The following is a 19,768-nucleotide window of genomic DNA, read 5'->3' as shown; positions in this document are numbered from 1 at the left end:
CTCCCCTTCCTCCGTTAGAGCCAATTAAAAAAAGAAAAAGAAAAAGAAAAAGGAAAGCTGGAAGGTGAAGACACACTTTTGGGTTTAGACTGGAAGACGAGAGTTGGCAGGGAAGGAGTAGGAAAAAGATATTATTTTTTAAATTTTCAATATAAAGAAACACAGACAGGCAGTGTGCTTTTTCTTTGTGTCTGTTTGAAACTCGATTCTCTACCTAGATCGGCTTTCCTTTACTTGGAGGTTCAGGGGTCTCCTGAATTCTCCGAGTTAAAATCCGCTGTGGCCGGTTTAGCTTTTCTGGCTGTTCAGAAGCACTTTCACCGTCAAGCCTTTTCCTATCAGCTCTTACAACTGGCACCTCCACTCGGGACTGCTAGAAAAGGTGTCTGAGCTCGCTGGAGCTGAGACACCCTTGCGCCACTGCTTGGCAATGACCTTCTTAACCTCATTTATTTCTGGGAGGCATGAAACCATTTTCTCCCCCAAGAGGCCCCTGTGCTGATGAGAAAGTGACTGGACAGTCTCGGAGGAGGGAACATGGATCCTGTCATTTGGGTCTCTGGTCTCTTTTAGCTGTTCCTAGAAGGTAGCAATGAATATGAAGACATAAAAACAAAATAAGGTTCCAACTGTGTAGCAACCTTTCTCTTTCCATAGGCAGACTTTTTGCATCTGTTGTTAAAACAACCAGAAGAGAATAGGGAGAGGGGAGTAGGTGGAAGAAATCACTGCTTTCAGGAAAAAAAACCTCCCTCCAGGTATGGAGGCCACTTTTACCACATAGGACTTTTGCCTGGAAGCTGGTTTTTCCTGGATAGAGGCTATCCTTGATACCAAAAGGGCAGGAAGAAAAGTAAAAATCAAAGCAGATAATAATCACCAACATTTATTGAGCTCTTGCTATGTACCAGGTATTATGCTGTGCTAAGCATTTTCATGCATCATTTCACTTAATCTTTATTTGAACTTCAAAAGGCGGGCACAGTAATACACAAATTTTATGGGAGGTGAAATAACTTGGACAAGAGCACTAGCTGGGAGGTAACAGAGCAGGGATTTCGATTCAGGCAGCATGACGTCAAGCTTGCCATGCATCGGTATGATGTCAGTCTGCCTCTGTTTTGGAGAAATTCCCAAGTAGGATATGTGAAACCCACAGCTAATTTGCAGGCTTAATTCTAACAATTAAATTAATCTTTTCCCATCTGATTTCCATCTTGTAGCGATTCATAACTCTATTAACAAGATGACACATGCCTTCCATCTTTTCTCTTCCTGTGATTGTGGTTGGGTAGGAAATAAGAAGTGCAATGATCCTGGGGCCAAGACAGAGAAGAAATGGGGCAGGACTAGTGAGGAGGAAGGAGGAAGTCTGGCATAACTAAGTACCTCTCAGCAGCCTATGGGTAACGAGCTGACTGTGCACTAAAGGGTGGTGACCTCTCTTCGTGGTGTATCACTCAAACATGTATGATGTGATAGTGGTGACAAAACAGGAAAGACACCTCTATCCACATCAACAGGAGTTCAGTGCAATTGGAGTTACACCTGTGGATGGAATCAGCGAGTTGATCCAGCTTCGTAGACGTGCGATTTGAACATTTGCTAGAAAAATGAATTTGACTTAGAAGCATTAACCTCAAAGATGATAGCATTGTTTTATTTATGAACGAACACAGCTTTTCAGTTTATAATAAAATTAGTATAGGGGCGCCTGGGAGGCTCAGTGGATTAAAGCCTCTGCTTTCGGCTCAGGTCATGATCTCAGGGTCCTGGGATCGAGCCCCGCATAGGCCTCTCTGCTCAGCGGGGGGCCTGCTTTCCTTCCTCTCTCTGTCTGCCTCTCTGCCTACTTGTGATCTCTGTCTGTCAAATCAATTAAAAAAAAATTAGTATAATCAGGAAGGGTTCCTATCGTTTCACAGGTAGAACTAGGGACATAGATAAAATGATTGTTCTGTTCCTCTCTTTCCTTTTAGACATACATCTCTTACTGAAAATTATGAAATGTTTCCAATACCCTTGCATAACAAACACCACTGTACGAACACCCAGTTCAAGAAACAGAATATTGCAGTTGAAGTTACTTCCAAACGTTGCCCCCCCTTCTCTTCTACCTCCTCAAAACACACATATGCCCCTGCTGAATGAAATGAACCACTATTCTGAATTTGATGTTCTTCCTTCTCCATATCTTTAAATGTTTTATCCTGGAATCTTTTTTGCTTTGCTCTTATTTTGTTTTTCCTTGGAAAAATACCAAGTCTCTAAAGGTTTCAAGAGAATTGGAAAGGAGACCTGGACTAAAGGAAAGACAGGCCTTCCAAAATCAGAAACACTTAAAGACTAAGGCTGCACAGTTGATGTAGGTCACCATTTGAGGAGAAAAGTGTCATTGCTTTTTGTATTTGAATTCCTGTCTGATGACCTGACTGTGCGAGGACTAATTAGAATCCAGTTGGCCTGACTCATCTATGTCCTTCCTCCTTCGTATGCTGTTGTGGCATGGTCATCTCCTTGACCACAAGTGGCCAGTGTATGATTTCCTTCTTCCGTACAACCTCCTATAGAGGCGTCTCATTTCCCCTACCCAAGGGCATTTCTCCTACACACACACACACACACACACACACACACACACACACACATATACACACACTACTTCAAAACCAAAATGTACCACAATCATTGGTTAATCTTTCCCCTTTTGTCCCTTATAAAATTGAGCTCTCTGCAAAATAGCTGGAGACCTCTATTCTAACCATTCATGATACCTATTCATTTACATTCTAGTCACATCCTGTCAGTGTCTCTTTTCCTTTTCCTCTCCAAAGGAAAAATGAAGGGACTTTGAACATGTGTTACCATCTTCCTTAAGAAACAAAGGGTGCCCACCAAGTTCACGGTATTGAGCATGATATTATATGCTGGGCCTGAGTGTTTTTCCAACGTATCAGGGGAAGAGGAGATTTTATTCCTCAAGTAGTAGCAAGAGCTGGCTTTAAAGAGAAAACAGCTAAGGGAAGGGTTCAGATGAGGGTGATTATAATTTGGCTATAAACCATGGAATTGATAGTCCATATTAAGACATTGAATAGATCATCAAGTGCTCACCAAAGCAGTATTAATGTTAAGTCTAAAATAATTAGAGGGGAAATAAAGGGTCTAATTAACTGGGCTGGATGAAGAAATTCTGAAATTAATCATGAAGTAGTTCTTGAGAGTAGATTTTTTTCCTTTCTTTTTTGAGATCAGTGTCTCTTTGGCCCACCTATCATGGAAATTTGCAGGATTCAGCAGTCCTTTGCTTTCCAGTGCTAATGAAAGTTTGAGACCTGAGATCATCTGTTAGGATCAGACAGTTTTGCAAGTAATGCCAAATCTTAACATGTTCGAAACTGAGCTCATCTTGTCACCCCACGCTCACCCCAAACATGTTCTCTCTCCCCATGCCAGCTAATCACATCACCGTATTCTTACCAGACTCCGTGCTTCGTAGCAGTCCTCTGCTATCTCCTGTGAGACCATTCCAGCTCTTCCTCCTCTCTATTCTGCTTCAGGACTGCATTAGTTGTGGGATCGTGGACCATTGAAGATGTGACAAGACTACAGGAATGTCTTGTTTCACATCCTCCATTTTATAGGTGGATTATAGGTGGATTTATAGATTATCTGAGTTGTTAATCCTCTCAATACTTGGATACATTTTCATAGCATTCAGGATTAAATTCAAAGTCCCCATGTGACAGAGAAAGACCTTCATGAGCAGGCCCTACATGTTTCTCCTCTCACATATTCAGCCATCTTGTTTATTACAGTCATATCTAATATTTCTGGAACTACCATGCTTTCATATTTCTGGGACTTTGCACATGCTGTACCCTCTGCTTGTACGCGTTCCTTTGAATGAATTCCTGGCTTAGTCTTATCCTTCTTTCAAGTTTCAATTCAAGTACCACCTTCTTTTGGAATGGAATGTTAGGTGCTGCTTCACTATAATCTCCTAACACAGCATATACATCTCTGAATTTAACCCACTAGGATATAACTGTCCTCTTTTTCCTCCATGTAAAATTTGAATTCATGAATACCATCAGATATTTCTGGGTGTAACTCCTCAATTGTATTATAGTAGTTATATATTAATGCCCAAACTGATGACGAACATTTTGGAAACTGAGGTCCTTTACTTAAGAAAGTTGCCCTAAAAACTTCATTTTTGGAGATCGTGTTGGTAGACAAGTCATCTACAGCCACAATTTTGCTTATTATGCTTTCTGAATCTTGTCTTTTGACATACTACTACCCTGTACCTTCCCATTCCCATCACATTTACAAGCCCACTCTCCTTTGCACCTGTTTTCTTTTTCTCTTTTGGTACAACAACAAAAAATGTTTTTCCAGTAAAATCCATGTGTGCTCTGGATCTCATCTCACAAACTCTATCCTTTTATTTTTCTCTCTTACATCATCTTTCTGACCTTTCTACTAAAGTAATTCCCATCAGGAGCTGCTCAGATGGCTTAGTTGGTTAAGTGTCTGCTTTGGGCTCAGGTCATGATCTCAGGGTTCCGGGATCATGGAGCCCTGTTCTGGCTCCCTGCTCAGTGGGGAGTCTGTTTTTCCCTCTCCCTCTGCTCCTCCCTGCTGCTTGTGCTCTTTCTCTCTGTATCAAATAAATAAAATCTTTTTAAAAAGAGTTAAAAAATAATGCCCATCAGCATTTGAATATACAACACTTAAGTGTAGTGTTTCTGAAGTCAAACAGTCTGGTTTGATTCTCTGTTTTTTCACATAAAAAAATGCTACTGACAGATGGGCTTTGAGATATACTATGTTTACTTTTCCTTTTCTATTTATCTTTTTTGTCCTTCCATTCTTGCCCACTGTGTAGGTCTCCTCTCAATAGGTTCAAATACAGTATACGATTAGTTTCATCATGAAGAAAGATTTTCCAGAGCATTCCGATTTACTTCCATCTGGATAGGTTTTTCTCTAGACCATTGCATGGCTGTCATTTTCATATCTGTTTTCATCATCCTACTGGGAAAAATCCTTTTACCTCTCTCTTTTGTTGGACTAACTGGATCTCATATCTTCCTCTTTCCTGAGTTAGCGCTCTCAGTTTTGTTAAAACACATTTTCCAGTAGTTTCCCAAGAAAGTGCATAAGATCATACATGTCTTTTTTTTTAAAAGATTTAAATATAAGATTTTAAAAGATTTATTTAAAATAAAATTTTAAAAGATTTTATTTATTTAATTTTATTATTTAATTTTATTTTTTATTTTATTTTTTAAAAGATTTTATTTATTTATTTGACACAGAGAGAGACAGCGAGAGAGGGAACAGAAGCAGGGGGAATGGGAGAAGGAGAAGCAGTTTCCCCCTGAGCAGGGACCCGCCCCCCCCACCTCCCATGAGAGACTATCCCAGGACCCTGGGATCATGACCCAAGCCAAAGGCAGACGCTTAATGACTGAGCCATCCAGGGGTCCCTGAAATATCAATATTCTAGCTACACATTTGATTGATAGCTTGTCGGGGTATAGAATTTTAAGTAACATCTGCTAGCTTTCAGTACTGCTATTGCAAAGCCCAAAGCATCTGTGATTCTAAGTTTAAGGCTTTCTGTTTTCAGTATCCTGAGTTTTCATAATGATATGCTTTAGAGTGGAGTCTATATTCTGGGTACTCAGTAAATCCAGTCTGGAAATTCATGACATTCAGTATTTTCTTGAATTATTTCTTTGATGAATTCCTACTATGCATTTTCTCTCTTTCTCTTTTTCTTGTTCTTCCTTTAGGAACTTCTATTATTTGGATGTTATTGGACAACCTCCTGGACCTCAAACTCTGTTTTGGTACTGAGAGATTTCTCAAAATATCTACAATTTCTATTGTATTTTCAGTTTCTAAGAATTATTGTGTTTTTTTCTCTGAATTTTTATTACATTTTCTCCAGTTTTACTGATGCAAAATCTTATTACTTTAAGAATCTATATGTAAACATAATGTTAGTGTTTTCCTGCCTCCGTAATTTCTAATTTCTCGAAGTCACTTTTTCCTTGTTTGTTTTGGCTTCTGTGTTTCTTAACCAACTGAGCCACCTAGGCATCCCAGATTCTGTGTTTCCTATTAAAGAATATATTCCGATGTCTGATAATTCTTGTCTATTCACCCCAATTTAAGAATTTGTCAACAAAAAGCTAAGTTTTGAGGCACAGCTGGGCCTGGTTGACTGTAGACTTTGCTAAAGAGTGATCTCATAGGACCATTTGGTTGGAAAATCTTTGATGCCCACAATGGCCTGTTTGGATTCCTCAGAGAGGAGTTTTCCAAAATCCTTCCTGTAGGGCATCCTTCTGGCAGTTGGCATTCTTGGATCCTATTGGCAGAGGAATGTTATTTGGTCCCAGCATCTAGTGTATAAAAATGTCACTTCATCCCCTTAGCTTTAACACAGAGACCCTATTTACCCCGAAAGGCTATGTAGCAAGCAAGCTCTTAGCTGCTCTGAGAGGAAGAGAAGATCTGAGAGGTCTTACTGTTTCTGAACCGTACTCTTCAATCATCTTCCTGATTTTTTCCCCACCTCTGTTTTCAGGGGTCCTAATGCCACCGATCCTTGAATTTTTGGGGGGGAACTTCATGGAAAAAATAGGGTTGCTGGCTTAGGATCAGCTTTTCCAAATGTGCTAGGTCACTTAATACTCACCCAACTGCCAGCTAGCTTCCAAAATTTTGTTGCTATTTTTCATCCCACCATCTCTTTGTCCTTCAGTTTTATGCCTTACAATAACTCTTAGAGAGTTACTGTGAAGATTGCATGAGGTAATACATGAAACATGCTTATAACATTGTAAGCACTCAACAAATACTATTATAATTATTGCCATCCCATCACTTAAATAGGTTCCTGCAGCAGCCTCCTCCTAACGGGTGCTCCACTTCCATTCTTGACCCCTTCAATCCATTCTCCTGAGGGCAGTTCAAAGAACTTGGGAGAAACCTAAATCGGATGCTTTACTTAATGTGCTATGATGTCCTCCCAGTTATCTTAGGAGAACTTGATTTTTCATTTTTATTTAATTTTTTATTTTTTAGAGAGAGAGAGAGAGAATGTGTGAGCCTGGGGGTGTGGAGGGACAGAGGGAGAGAATCTTAAGCTGACTACATGTCCAGCATAGAGCCCGACACAGGGCTCGATCTCACAACCCAGAAATCATGACCTTGGATAAATATCCAATCAGGAGTTGGATACTTAAACAACTGAGCCACCCAGGCACCCCAGGATAACTTTATTCTTCAGTTATACATTGATTTCATTCATTCATAGGATCGTTCATCCAAATATGTAATGAATATTCCCTATGTGTCCAGTAGTTTGTTAGGTCTGAGAATACAGTGGCAAGAAGGGAGAACTGATCCCTGCCCTTGTGGACAGACTATTTGGGGACACACCAATGGCTAGACCAGCCTGGAAAATGTTTCATTTCCTCCTGCAGTGTAGTGTTTGCAAATGCTGTACCACTCTTCAAATGACTAACTCCTATTCATGCTTCAGGTTTCAACTTAGTCACTTTCTCAAAAAGACTTTCCCAGATTCACCACTTTTTTTTTTTTTTAAGATTTTATTCATTTATTTGACAGACAGAGATCACAAGTTGGCAGAGAAGCAGGCAGAGAGAGAGGAAGAAGCAGGCTCCCTGCCAAGCAAAGAGCCCAATACGGGACTTGATCCCAGGACCCTGAGATCATGACCAGAGCTGAAAGCAGAGGCTTAAACCTCTGAGCCACCCAGGCGCCCCCCACATTATTAATCTCCTAATTAGAACCCCCCCCCATTATTCTCCTCCTAACACCTGTATTTCTAATTCTTTATGGCATTATTTGTGTTCCCCCGACCCAGGTATACCCAGCACCTAGGGCAGTTCCTGAAACATTCAAAAATGCTTAGTGAATGAGTGACTATCCTTGTCAAATCCCAAGGTATTTGACAGCATACAAGAAATAGCTCGATAAGGGCTTGTTAAAATTAAACTGCTTAACAATTTATCACAGATAAATTATGACATTAGCTGCTTCTAGCCAATCCAAGATGGTTTTCCCATTCTTCATTGTTATGCATTAAGAGTAAGAAAAATAAGGTTGGATCCTAAAGGATGGATCTAATGGCAAGTGTCACTTTGGCAGAAGGTCAATATAATTCAGAGTCTGCTCCATAGTTTTGCTGGTTTAAAACCTTGGTTTGATTAGTTTGCTACATACTAGTCAAGCTCCAAGAGAAGTAATTCAAGGCAATAAAATTCCCAAGAGAAAGACTTATCAATTCCAATGCGGAAGACTTAAGTTATAGTAGAAGGAAGTTGGGAATTCTAATTTCTAATGTAATTCTAATTCTAATTCTAATTCTAATTCTAATTCTAATTCTTCATTCTAATTCTAATGTAATGTCCCATGCACAATTAGGATGAGTAATTTTGTGAAATATCCTATATAAAGGACTCTAAAAAATTCTTACTCCCGATGAGATCAGGTACAGGTATGGTATGGTTACAGGTATGGTTACAGGTATAGGTATGGCTATAGACAACTATTTTTATTCCACAAGGGACACACTTTCTACTTAATTCAGTATAAATATCCAACAGAACTGAAATGAATTGTGCTAGAAATATTCACGGTTACTTGAAAAGGTGCTTCTTCCTTCTGGACTTTTAAAAATAAACAATGACAAATTCTTGCTACATCCCCCCACCATTGATGATAGAAAAATTTTATTATCACATCATTTGTTTCATACCTGATATTTTCAAAATTATTTCTTCTCTTCTTTCTCCTTTTTTAAAATATAGATTTTATGGCAGCTGTTTCTTGATTATCATGGGAAAGGTGTTCCTGAGGACTTCCATATCCTGTAACATTGGATAAGGTAATTCAAACAAACTTCCCTTGCTGAAGCAGTGTGGATCTAAAATTATAGTGAATTTGAAGAATTGCCAGGCATGGAATAGGATGACAATAGAAGACAAGTGTGGGGCCCCCAACATTTGGGACAACTTTTCCCCTGGAGATACTTCTCTCTGCCAGATGTGTGGCCGAGATCCTGAGGGGTGCTTCTGACAGTTTCACATAAGCAGGGGATCAGGGATGGGAGTCTGGGATCCACCAACGGATGGGACCTAGTGGACCACCCTTACTGTAGGTTGGGAATTCAAAGAGCTGCCCTGGAGGAGTGCGCATGAACACTTTGAACACTAGCTGTGTCGGACTTAGAGTTGTGCTGATGTCTATATACTCTACTTTATGAGCCAATTAAGGGATTATCAGGAAAAATTTTTTCCATAAATCGTATTTAACTTCAGTGTTGACTTTGAACCGAGTAAGCTTCAAACTTGAAATTCATAGCTTTCAAGCCACTGCAATTATTCAATTTTTAGAACATGGCCGAGTCACTGTGACACCTGCTCTGATGTCTTAAGATTCACTAATGAAGCCCATCGATGTAATACAGAGAAATGCCATCAAGAAGATCAGAAAACTCTTCTTGGTGTGCAGAAGGAATTTTAGAGGACAGAAAGGCAGAGCAACAGTTAAGAAAGAGGCGGTCACAAAAGCAGAGAAAGGATTTGTTCATGGCTTGTTGCTCACGAATTCTTGACTTTTTTTTAAACTCACACATAGGAAAATCGTAACTTTAGTGAGCTTAGGGAAGTATGTTACTGTATGGCACTTGATTCCATCAGATTCAGTCAAAATTGTCTATAAACACAATAGAGACAAAGGCAATCCGCGTTAGAACAAATTTTTTTTTTAAATAGAAAAAGTATTTGGGATGCTTACCTTTCTATTCTTGAACCTCTCACTTTAGGCTTAGCGATATCATAAGATAAGCATAGTATAGACTTCTGCCACACATCTAAGGCCTGCTCTGCAGCCTCTGCTGGGTTACTAAATCAGAACCCAAGTCATTCCATTTTAAACACTAATGGGATAATACAGAGGAAAACACAAAACAGAGAAAATTTGTTTTTCCCCTAGGGAAGAAGTTCATTGTGTAAGTATCTATTTATTTCACAACTAGCCCTTGAAACAGAATTTTCAAGATGTCAGGGACTAAATGACCTCTAGCAGGAGGCTCTATCACAGCACTCGAGCTGCGGTGTTAAAGCGTCCCCTTCTGTTTGTATTAGGTTTCCATGGTAAGCTTTATTTTCCAATATTCACCCCTTATTGGTCTGAGTTCTTTCTTCTAGAGCCTAAGAGCATAAATCTACTTCACTTTCACCCAATGCTTCCCAGAATGTGAAGTTGTCCAATCAACCTGAGATCTCTTTTCTCTTTTCCAGTTCCTTCAGCTCTCACCAGTTCTCAAACTTTAGCTTTTCATGATGTTTTACATGTGAAATCCTCCCCGTCCAAACCCCTAATGCAATGTGACTAAAGCAGTACACATTAACACTACTGCTTCCCTTTCCTCTAGATCTCTTAACTATTAAAATGCAACTGTTTCTGCAGCCCAAGTCATGTCACCCTGTTGGGACAGACTTCAGGTTAAAATATCATTGCTATTTCTTCACCACATCAACTACAGGGTAGTTTTACCTGTGCTGGACTCATATAATAGACTGTTTTAGAACTTCAGGGCAGGGTTTCACATTTGTGATTATTCAATCCTGAGCTTTTTCAGCCTGTTGAGAGTTTTGAATTGTCATTCATTATACTATCAGTATCAGTCTCTTCTGGAGATAGATATATATACACACACACATTTTATGAATTTACTTATTTATTTATGAGAGAAAGAGAGCACGCGCGCGAGCACACAAGCACAGGGAGCGACAGGCAGAGGGAGAGGCAGACTTCCTGTTGAGCTGAAAGCCCCATGTGGGACTCGATCCCAGGACCCTGAGATCATGACCTGAGCCAAAGGCAGATGGTTAACCGACTGAGCCACCCAGGCACTCCTCTTCTGGATTTACATTATCTGCAAATTTAATAACTGTCTTTAAGTAGTGGATGGAAAGGGATTGCGTGAGGATGTAGGACTGACCTAAGTCATAAAAGGTCTCTGGAAGTTGATATGGACTCATTTAAACAACTGTGGTTATAGTGGTGGTTCTCAAACTTTATCATGCATCAGAATCTGAATAGATTGTTGGCCTCATTTCTGATTTCGGAGCATTTGCTTTTCTAACAAGTTCCCAGGTAATACGATGAGCACACTTTAAGAAGCATTGCTTTATGGCCATCCCACAGTCCCTGAGATTCCTTACAGACCTTTTTAATGAGGTTTGGTTGACTTATTCTTAGGTTGGATTTATGCTAACCACACCTTACCCCCAAATGGATTTTGTCCTGGTGCACAAAGATTAGACTACATCGTGGTTCCACTTCCAGATTTTTAAAGCTTCAGTTATAAGGAAAGGGTAAGTAGTTCAAGTTAGAGTCTTAAACTCCATTAAGTCAATTCCAGGAACTTCAGTGTTGTTTCCAGTAACTCCAGTGTTGTTTCAAATAAGATTAGAGAAGTTTTTCCACAGAGATGTTGCAGTATCCGAAGAGATCTAAGTTCACATAGATCTTAGTCTGTTATAAATGAAAGGCACCATTTGGCCTTCCCACAATTACTTATGTCTTTTGGGAGCTGAATGCATACCAGAAAATTTGTGGTCAAGGAAGGAAAATTTCAAATGTCCTCCAGTGTCAAAAAGAAGAAACATTTTAGTTTGTTCTGTCAAAGCCATTAAGATTCCACCTACAGAGTGAGATTTGGCAGATGTTGGTACTCTAGTCAAATCAGTGGCCCATTAGCTTTTGGTAATAAAAATGTAACTTGAGTGTGGCGGCCGTCCACTGGTCCTTTATCCTCACCCCAAAATATGCTCAGACAACAATATTTTCACTTCATTTATTCCTTCAAAACAAGTCACTTCATACAGCATCAGGTATTTAAAATCATAGACCTCATAAATAAAATCAATTCATCTTAATGACAATGGCAAAATCACATGAGTCATACAAAATGAAGTAAGACATCTCCCAGGTAGCAGCAGTGCATGAACTTTGAAAAAATGCTGGCAAATAGACAAAAGAACAATTTTTAAACAAGACAACACTGTCTATCTTAATGAAGAAACATATGCCAAGAAACAGAACTTCTGTTTTGCCCTTACCTACTACTTTTTCAAGTCATGTGCTAAGCTCTGAATTTGACAATCCGTGGTTTCTTTTTTGCTTCAGGACTCTCCACCTCCCTCGCCTCCCCTCCATCAATACAGGAAATAGAGGACTACTGTTATTTTCTATCCCTTTTGACAAACTTATATGTATTTATTTTGCATTTTAAGCTGAATTCAATACTTCTTTAAAGGGAAAACATTACTCTTTGCTAAGGAAATTGTTTTTCCTGTAAACAGCTGGAGTCATGAATGGCACCAAGATGAACTAGAAACCTGACAAGAATTAGGTGCCCTGGTCCTTTAAGTAACTTATAGGCTACAACTTATTGCATATCCTATACCAGGTCTAAGAGCAGGCTCATGTAATCTTAGTAGAAATTCTATACCTTCCTTAGGTTAACTTGTTACCTACAACTTAACCATATCATATCTTCATATCATATTATATCCCTAAGCAACTAGATGTGGCTATTTTTGAAAGTATAAAAAGATATCATAGCAAAATGCTTCTATTCTTCTATAAATGGTTTATATATTAATGACAAGCTTCTCAGTTATGGCCCTGCTACATTCTATGCCAAGAAATGGGTGAGAAGGGTTAGGAAGACACAATGCATTGCTTGAAAGTTTTTCAAAGCATGTTCATGACTAAGGAATGTATCCATTTAAGGACCTCTTCTGTTTAAGTGGTACTTCATCCCCCTTTCTCTTTAATCTAAAATAGCAGTCTCCTTTAAATTCACATGGACCAAGACCTAAATCAGCACCCCACAACTCAGTATCAATACAACAATTTCTTCAAAGTCAAATATTCAAAGCATTGTAAACAAAATGCCAGCTAATTTCTGGAAAAGAAACAAATAAAACCCTTTTCCACAATCAGGCAAGGTTTATAGTCTAAATTGAGTTAAATGTGCCAAAATATTATAACTCTTAGTAAGAAAACATCTTTAATGAACTAGCTTATTCAAATCAAGTGTTTCACTTTAGACTTAAAAATGACACTTTTAAGGCTAAAAAATCAGCTCTCTTAAAGTAAGTTTGCTTAGAAACAAATGAAGAGTTTTAAGAATCTAATCTTTTCCAAGTTCGTATAGTCATCTTTTTGCTACAAGGACAAATTTGAATACTGCACTGTAAAATGAGAAAGAATAATCACATTATACAAACAGGTAACTCTTTGAATGCTAGGGCACAGAGCATGCTCCTAAGTTACTGAAACCAAGTTCCATGGTTATCAAAAACCAGAATGTTGTACCACTGGATACAATACACATTGATGGCAATTGTTGATTAAGAAGAGCTGATTGTTAGCAGCTCAAGAATTATATTTTAATGCCTTGAGCAAGATCCCTGGAGAGGGCAAACATGTAAACTTTTACTTTGTATTTTTTTAAAGTGCTGCAAATAATAACAAATGTGTCTCAACACATGACAGAACATAAATCTTAATATGAAAGTTTAAGAAGGCCACCTGATGGATAAAGAAAACAATTACTCTAATTTTACTTATTCCTCATTCTAACTTTCTCAAAAAAGACACAGAAAACCATGTTTAGCTAGGGCAACTTGCAACATCCATGTTTTAAAGCCTACACAGCATAGAAAGCATATGCTAGATAAGCAAGTTAGGTGTGGGCACTTAGGGGAATTTATAGAGAGATAACACAGAAATGCATTCCTGATGATGACTTTGCTGGGCTTCAACTTCATGGACTAATCAACTGACATGATTATATTAGTTTTTGCCAACAGGGTCAAGCTGACCAGCAGCCAAACTTTCAAGGGGTACCCCTTGACTATGCTCATTTTTCAAGGAAATATTATTAATCATATTTCATTGGAAATAATTAAGAAACCAACTAGGAATGATGAACAAAAGATGTACCACACTGATGTCCTTATATGGCTATCACATCACAAAATTCCCAGGGATAGTAATTTTAATCTCTGAAAATATTCTTTACCGCCCTACACCAAATCTCTAAGTCCAGAGAAGAGTAAGGGAAAAAAGAAAAGAGGAGTAGGGGACAGGAAAGCGCAATTCTCATTCATTCAGCCACTAATGCAAACTATCCTCATTTGAATTAAAAAATTCTTGCATGGCACTCAAAAATGGAATAAATAGAAGAAGGTTTTCATTCTGCTCAAGTGCAAATTTAAAGAAAAAGTTTCTTTTGATCCTGCTGCAAGTACTAAATCCATAGGTTTTCAAAATTCTGAAGATTAGAATTTATATACATTAATAAAATAATCTCAAGACTATACTAAGTGCAGTTAAAAAAAAAAAAATCCTTAGATTCTGTGAGGTTTACAAGCTTGAGTTTAGAAAGAGCCCAAGTTTAGGTTTTGAATCCTCAATAACTAAACCAAATTGTCTGCAAATAATGCATCATCTTGGATTTTCCATGATCAGAACATTCAAGTCTAGTGCTGAATTTCAGCAACACATTAATTTATAACTCATTATTGAGAGCCATTTGACTGAATTATCGGTGTCCAGTTGGTGAATGGACAACCCAGGTAACAGGTAAAATAGAGTAAGATCCCTGGAATAAATACTTGACACTTGATATGGAAGTATAAGCTTAAATATGGAAACAAAAACACTTAAAATGAAGGGGCTTAATTTGATAAAATATCAGGTTCTATTTCTTTTCTTTTATTTTTTTTTTTAAGATTTTATTTATTTATTTGAGAGAGAGAAAGAATGAGAATGAGAGGGAGAGGTCAGAGGGAGCAGCGGACTTCCCACCTAGCAGGAAGCCTGATGTGGGACTCAATCCTAGGACTCCAGGATCATGACCTGAGCCGAAGGCAGTCACCCAACCAACTGAGCCACCCAGGTGCTCTCAGGTTCTATTTCTATTTGTTAAATTAATCCAATGTAGATAAAATATACTCAATTTTAAAGTGACAGAAATTTTTGTTGGAAAACATATCAATACATGCTTGGTACATTATAAATTACTCAATAAATATTTGTTGCATGAATAAACTTTTCTAAAATTGCAGTAAGCAAATGTCAAGTTTGGCTCCTTAAGTACCTAAGACAGGAAGGCAAGCTTCATGAATAATGATATGTAAAGCTCAATTTGATGCATGTTACCCAGTGATATATTCTTAACTTCTAGTTTTAAAGGTAATTATTTTCTGGGGGAAATAAGAGATACAAAAATCTTTAGACCAAAATGACAGCCAGGTACAAAGAGATCTTCAAACATATTCATTTGTACATATTATGATTGCCAAACATTAAGTATCGCAAGCTTACAAGTGCTATTTTTTAAGGCTCAGTAAAAATAGAAAATTAAACCTTTAAGTTACACTGACCATAACTTATAATGCCTAAAGCAGCTATTCACAAAATAGGTACTTAAGAAATGTCACCCAATGATTTCAAGCATACTTCATGAATTCTTCCTTAAAAGAATTTTCCACTAAGTTGTTTACGGGCTCCTTAATTTTATACGACCACCTCCGCCAAGGGAAAGTGCTAAAAGTAAATCTCAATTTTAAAACATTTGCAAGAAGATATGCTGAAAGAGAAAGAAGTGCTTTAAAGTATACCATTGGTTTTGAAAGTGAGATACTTCATCAAAAAATGAGACCAAGATAACGAAACTTCACAACAAGCCTCTTCACATTTTGTGAGATAATACATAACAAATTATAATTTAGCATCCCTGATCTTCGGAAGAATTAAGAAAAGAGGTAGAAAACTTTTATCTGGAAGATCTCATAGTGAAGCTAATTTTAGAGGGTGTGCCTTGCAGTTTAGCCCACCAAGCAAACGACTACACATCTAATATTAGGAAGAAGCAGAATTCCAAAAAAGCTGAATAAGGCAAGGATTTAAAAACTGTCGTATTTTGGGAGTGAAATAAATTCAATGTTATTATCCAAACTACTTTAAAACTGTTCAAAAGCCAAAGTAAAAGACTGTAGATAAGCAAAGTGCTAATTGTCAGAAATGTGAAATTATTCAAAAGAGCATTAGTGGCCAGATAAGGCTAGCATGGAAAAAAATACTGTTTAGTTGAGCAAAAGATCTCACAAAAACCAAATCAAAGCACAGCATTATCACTCTAGACGAAGGCTGTTTTTTAGGAGTTGAGAAAAAAGCTGAGGAAAGTTAATCCCCCCAGACAAATCTTTATGTAAAAAAACAAAAATCAAGCACTCGATTTTAAGAAACTTGCATTAAAAAATAAATACCCTGCTTAATTTAAATGTTTTATCTAACAAGACAAACATCAATAAATGAGTTGCGTTAAAACATGAGGCCAACGGTCTTTTAAAGCTTTAGTAAGCTGCTCAGGCACCTTTTCCCTCATACATTCTAATTTTATACACTAGAAATCCTAAATTGGGCACTATCAGTTCCTTAGGTAACATTCTCAAGGAACACACTCATCCCTGTAAAAATTGCTTGTAATGTACTTATAAATGGTTAAGTACATACTTATAAAGTCTACCAAATTGTAATATAAAATCGGTTTTGACAATTCTGAGTATCTTCATTCGAGGAATCAATTCATAATTTAGAAACTATTAACTCAATCATAGTTTTTAAAAGGACTCAATTATGGAGACATCATGGTTTATGTCCAGTGGCCTCTAGTGAGGCCTTCCGCATTACTCAAAATATGAAGTTATTTTCTTCTACAGGTTAATGCTGCTGGGTGCTAGTTTACAGTACTAAAATTCCGATCTTCAGGTTAGTGTCAGTAGGTAGCAAGAACCACCTATTCTGTGACCCAAGTAGAGAAAGGGCATGTATCACCACTGTAGACACACATCTGTAAACTTGCACACTAATTTTAATCTTAACAAGGAATTTCAGTGTCTTAGTGGTTTTAAGTTAAAGACGGTTCAAGCATTGTGTCCTTTTGTTCTTTACGGTTACGAATAGCTTATTGGAAAACCCAGAGCCTTCTGGATCTGTGAGGTAGTTGGCGGCAATCCTCATCATGCATAGATCACACTTCTCCGAAGTTGGTATGGCCTGTTTCCTTGGCATGGTCCCTTGCTTCTGCTTGTCCAGTTAATCCCTTCTGACATACCATGCATCTCAGGGTGAAGCGGTTTACATCAGTAAATTGTCTCTTTCTTCTAGCTTCATCTGCTAATTCCAGTGCTTGTACAAGAACAATATCATCATTAGAGGAGAAAATGGTCAGAGGTGGGGTGTCTGGGTCAGGGAAGTTACGCTGAAGTGGATCATAGTGGATGCCATCATATATAAGCAGGACCCTTTTGGTATATCCTGCATCTTCCCCAAAACGATCAATTCTTACTGTCTGTGTATCCACTACACATATTTCACACTGATAAAATTTAGACAAAATTGATATCTCAATAGCTCCTCCCCAAGTATCATCTCTTTTGATCCAGTCACAGTACTCTTGATTTGTTTTTCCCAGGATTGCCTCACTATAGAAGTCTGGATCACTTGCTACAATTTGTGCTATGAGGCGTCTCATCTCAGGGGCACAAGCTGGATTCAAGACTCCACCTTCTACAACATAGTATACACTGGTAAAGAGGCAAGAGTTGTCTGCTGGGACCACAGTTCTGTTAAGCACAGGCAAAGTTTCCCTGACGTAACTAGGAGCACCATGTTTTGTAAATGCAGGTGATGTTTTGGGCCTGGTTTGGTCTTCTTCAACGATGAGCATATCGCCTGTTAAAAATAAAACAAATCCAGAACTGCAGAGAAATCACTGATGAAACTGGTTGTTCACTAGCCAATTCTTTAAGTTACAAACAGAAGGAGCTGAAGTATAAACTGGGTTACTAAGGAGAATATGAACAGGCAAACAGGCAACCAGTAATACTTCTTGTTCACTCCTTCTCCATAAAGATGAAAACAGAACGAAGAAGAAAAACATCTTTGGCTGCATTCCAATTCAGTGAAGGAGCCTACCTTTATGCTTACTTAAAAAGATGCATTTCAAGAACAAAATTTCCTCTCTGCATTCTGAAAGCACAATCTTCCAAAAAGTGTTTACCCTAGACTAGACCACTAGGGGGTTCTCGTTCTTCTGAAACTTAACCATAGCCACCTTGTTTAGTGTTTACAGGATCTTTGACACAACAGCAGAAAGTGTTTAATGATCAATACTGCTATTCAAGTTTTAATACTGCACAGAAATAACTGCTACTGTTCAGAATCTGAAAGGGCCTCCAGTGGATCTGTAAAACCATACTCTAAAATGAGTATACCTGTTTATCGAAGTATACGTGAAGGTGATTGCTAAAAAACAACCGGGGAAGCAAAAAAAGAAAAAAGTGTCCTGAACACTTCAGCCTGCTATCTTCTTCCAGGTTATGGGGGAAAGAGCCACCAGGACACAGAAGATAGATCTCATTTTTCTTTTTCTTTCTTTTTCTTTTCTTTCTTTCTTTCTTTTTTTTTTTTTTTTTACTTTTGTGGATGCAGAAGGAAAAGCAAAATGAATGGGACGTTTTCAAGATAGACTGAAGAAAGGGGGGCTCCGAGGCTTTGGGCTTCTCATATAGGTTGGGTCCTCGCTCTCTCTTCCCATCATATATAAAGTCGAGGACTTGCTAGCCACTTGCCCGGCCTCCGTCAGAGTTCTCCGTTTTATTTAACCTATCTTTAGCCCTGTTCTCAAACCCCCCCAAATGACCCACAGACCAGCTCTCTGTTCTCTCCCACGTCCCTCTTCGTCCTCCCAGGGCTTTCCCTGGCCCCGGGCTCAATTCCCTTACCTGACTGGATGGGCAAATCCCCAAGAATGGTATCCTCGTTGCTGAGGTCCAGGCATTCGGGCGGGTATCCGACGAGGATTCGCTGACAGCCGGGGGCGATCCCGGTGATGGCGGCAATTTGACTCTGGAGTTCCCGCACTCGGGTCCGGCTAGACAACCCCTGCAAAACATGGGTGCCATCCTTGGCCTTGCAGCGGAGCCGCCACATCGTGTCGGTCCAGCTGCCCACAGGCCCCACAACCGTGGGGCCAGCTTTGGTCCCGGCAGCAGGTCGGCCAACGCCGCCGGGACAACCTGCCGCCGGATGGACTCCAAAATGGCCACCCTTTGCCGGGCCAAACATCGCGAGAAATCGCTGGTGGCCACAGATCTCGCGATACTTTCCGGTAGCGTAAGCTTTAAGGCTTTAAGGAGCGCGAACTCTCTTAAAGTGACAACTAACTCACTGCGGCCAACCCAAGGGAGCCAAAGGGTGAAGATTTATCCGTATTCCTAAAGTACCAGTGGCTTTGCTACCTGTAGAGTAAGTGCGGTGCCTTGTGCGTTGGCAGCATATATGCTCAAGGAAAGAGGGCGGAGGAAGGAGTCCTGAATCTGATACATCGGAATGTATTGCGTTAGGTCGGAAGTTATTAAATTGGGGCTTCCAAATTACACGGCAAAAATAGAGTCATCGTTCAGAACGCAAACGAATCCCAGGAATGGCCAGTGAGTCAAAAGACCTGCCCAAACAACCAGACACTCGTGACCAGGCTCATGGCTGCAGCAAACATTGACTCATTGAGGTTAAGGAAACCGGACTGGCCTTGCCACCTTGACGCCGTAACTTGAAAAGGCCCATTTGC

The 19,768-nt window shown here is 39.1% G+C and overlaps 1 protein-coding gene across 2 annotated transcripts in view; it reads right to left on the bottom strand.

Moving 5' to 3' along the window:
• The window catches only part of LOC309849395 (specifically androgen-regulated gene protein), a 32,050-nt gene extending 12,521 nt beyond the window's left edge, over positions 1 to 19,529 (bottom strand). The window contains exons 1-2 of one of the 2 annotated variants that reach the window (XM_082701892.1): positions 19,440 to 19,529; positions 18,924 to 19,083 (exon numbers count right to left, since the gene is read on the bottom strand). In XM_082701892.1, the coding sequence (XP_082558018.1) occupies positions 18,924 to 19,083; positions 19,440 to 19,477 (198 nt within the window). In that variant the 5' untranslated portion in view covers positions 19,478 to 19,529. Of the gene's footprint in view, positions 1 to 18,923; positions 19,235 to 19,439 lie in introns of those variants that run through there. The other variant, XM_082701893.1, reaches the window with a different exon arrangement.
• Positions 19,530 to 19,768: the final 239 nt, after the last annotated feature.

The sequence above is a fragment of the Mustela nivalis genome (assembly GCF_964662115.1).
Source record: "Mustela nivalis genome assembly, chromosome: 16".
In the NCBI taxonomy this organism is placed as follows: Eukaryota; Metazoa; Chordata; class Mammalia; order Carnivora; family Mustelidae; genus Mustela; species Mustela nivalis.
This window is presented reverse-complemented; position numbering and strand designations above follow the sequence as displayed.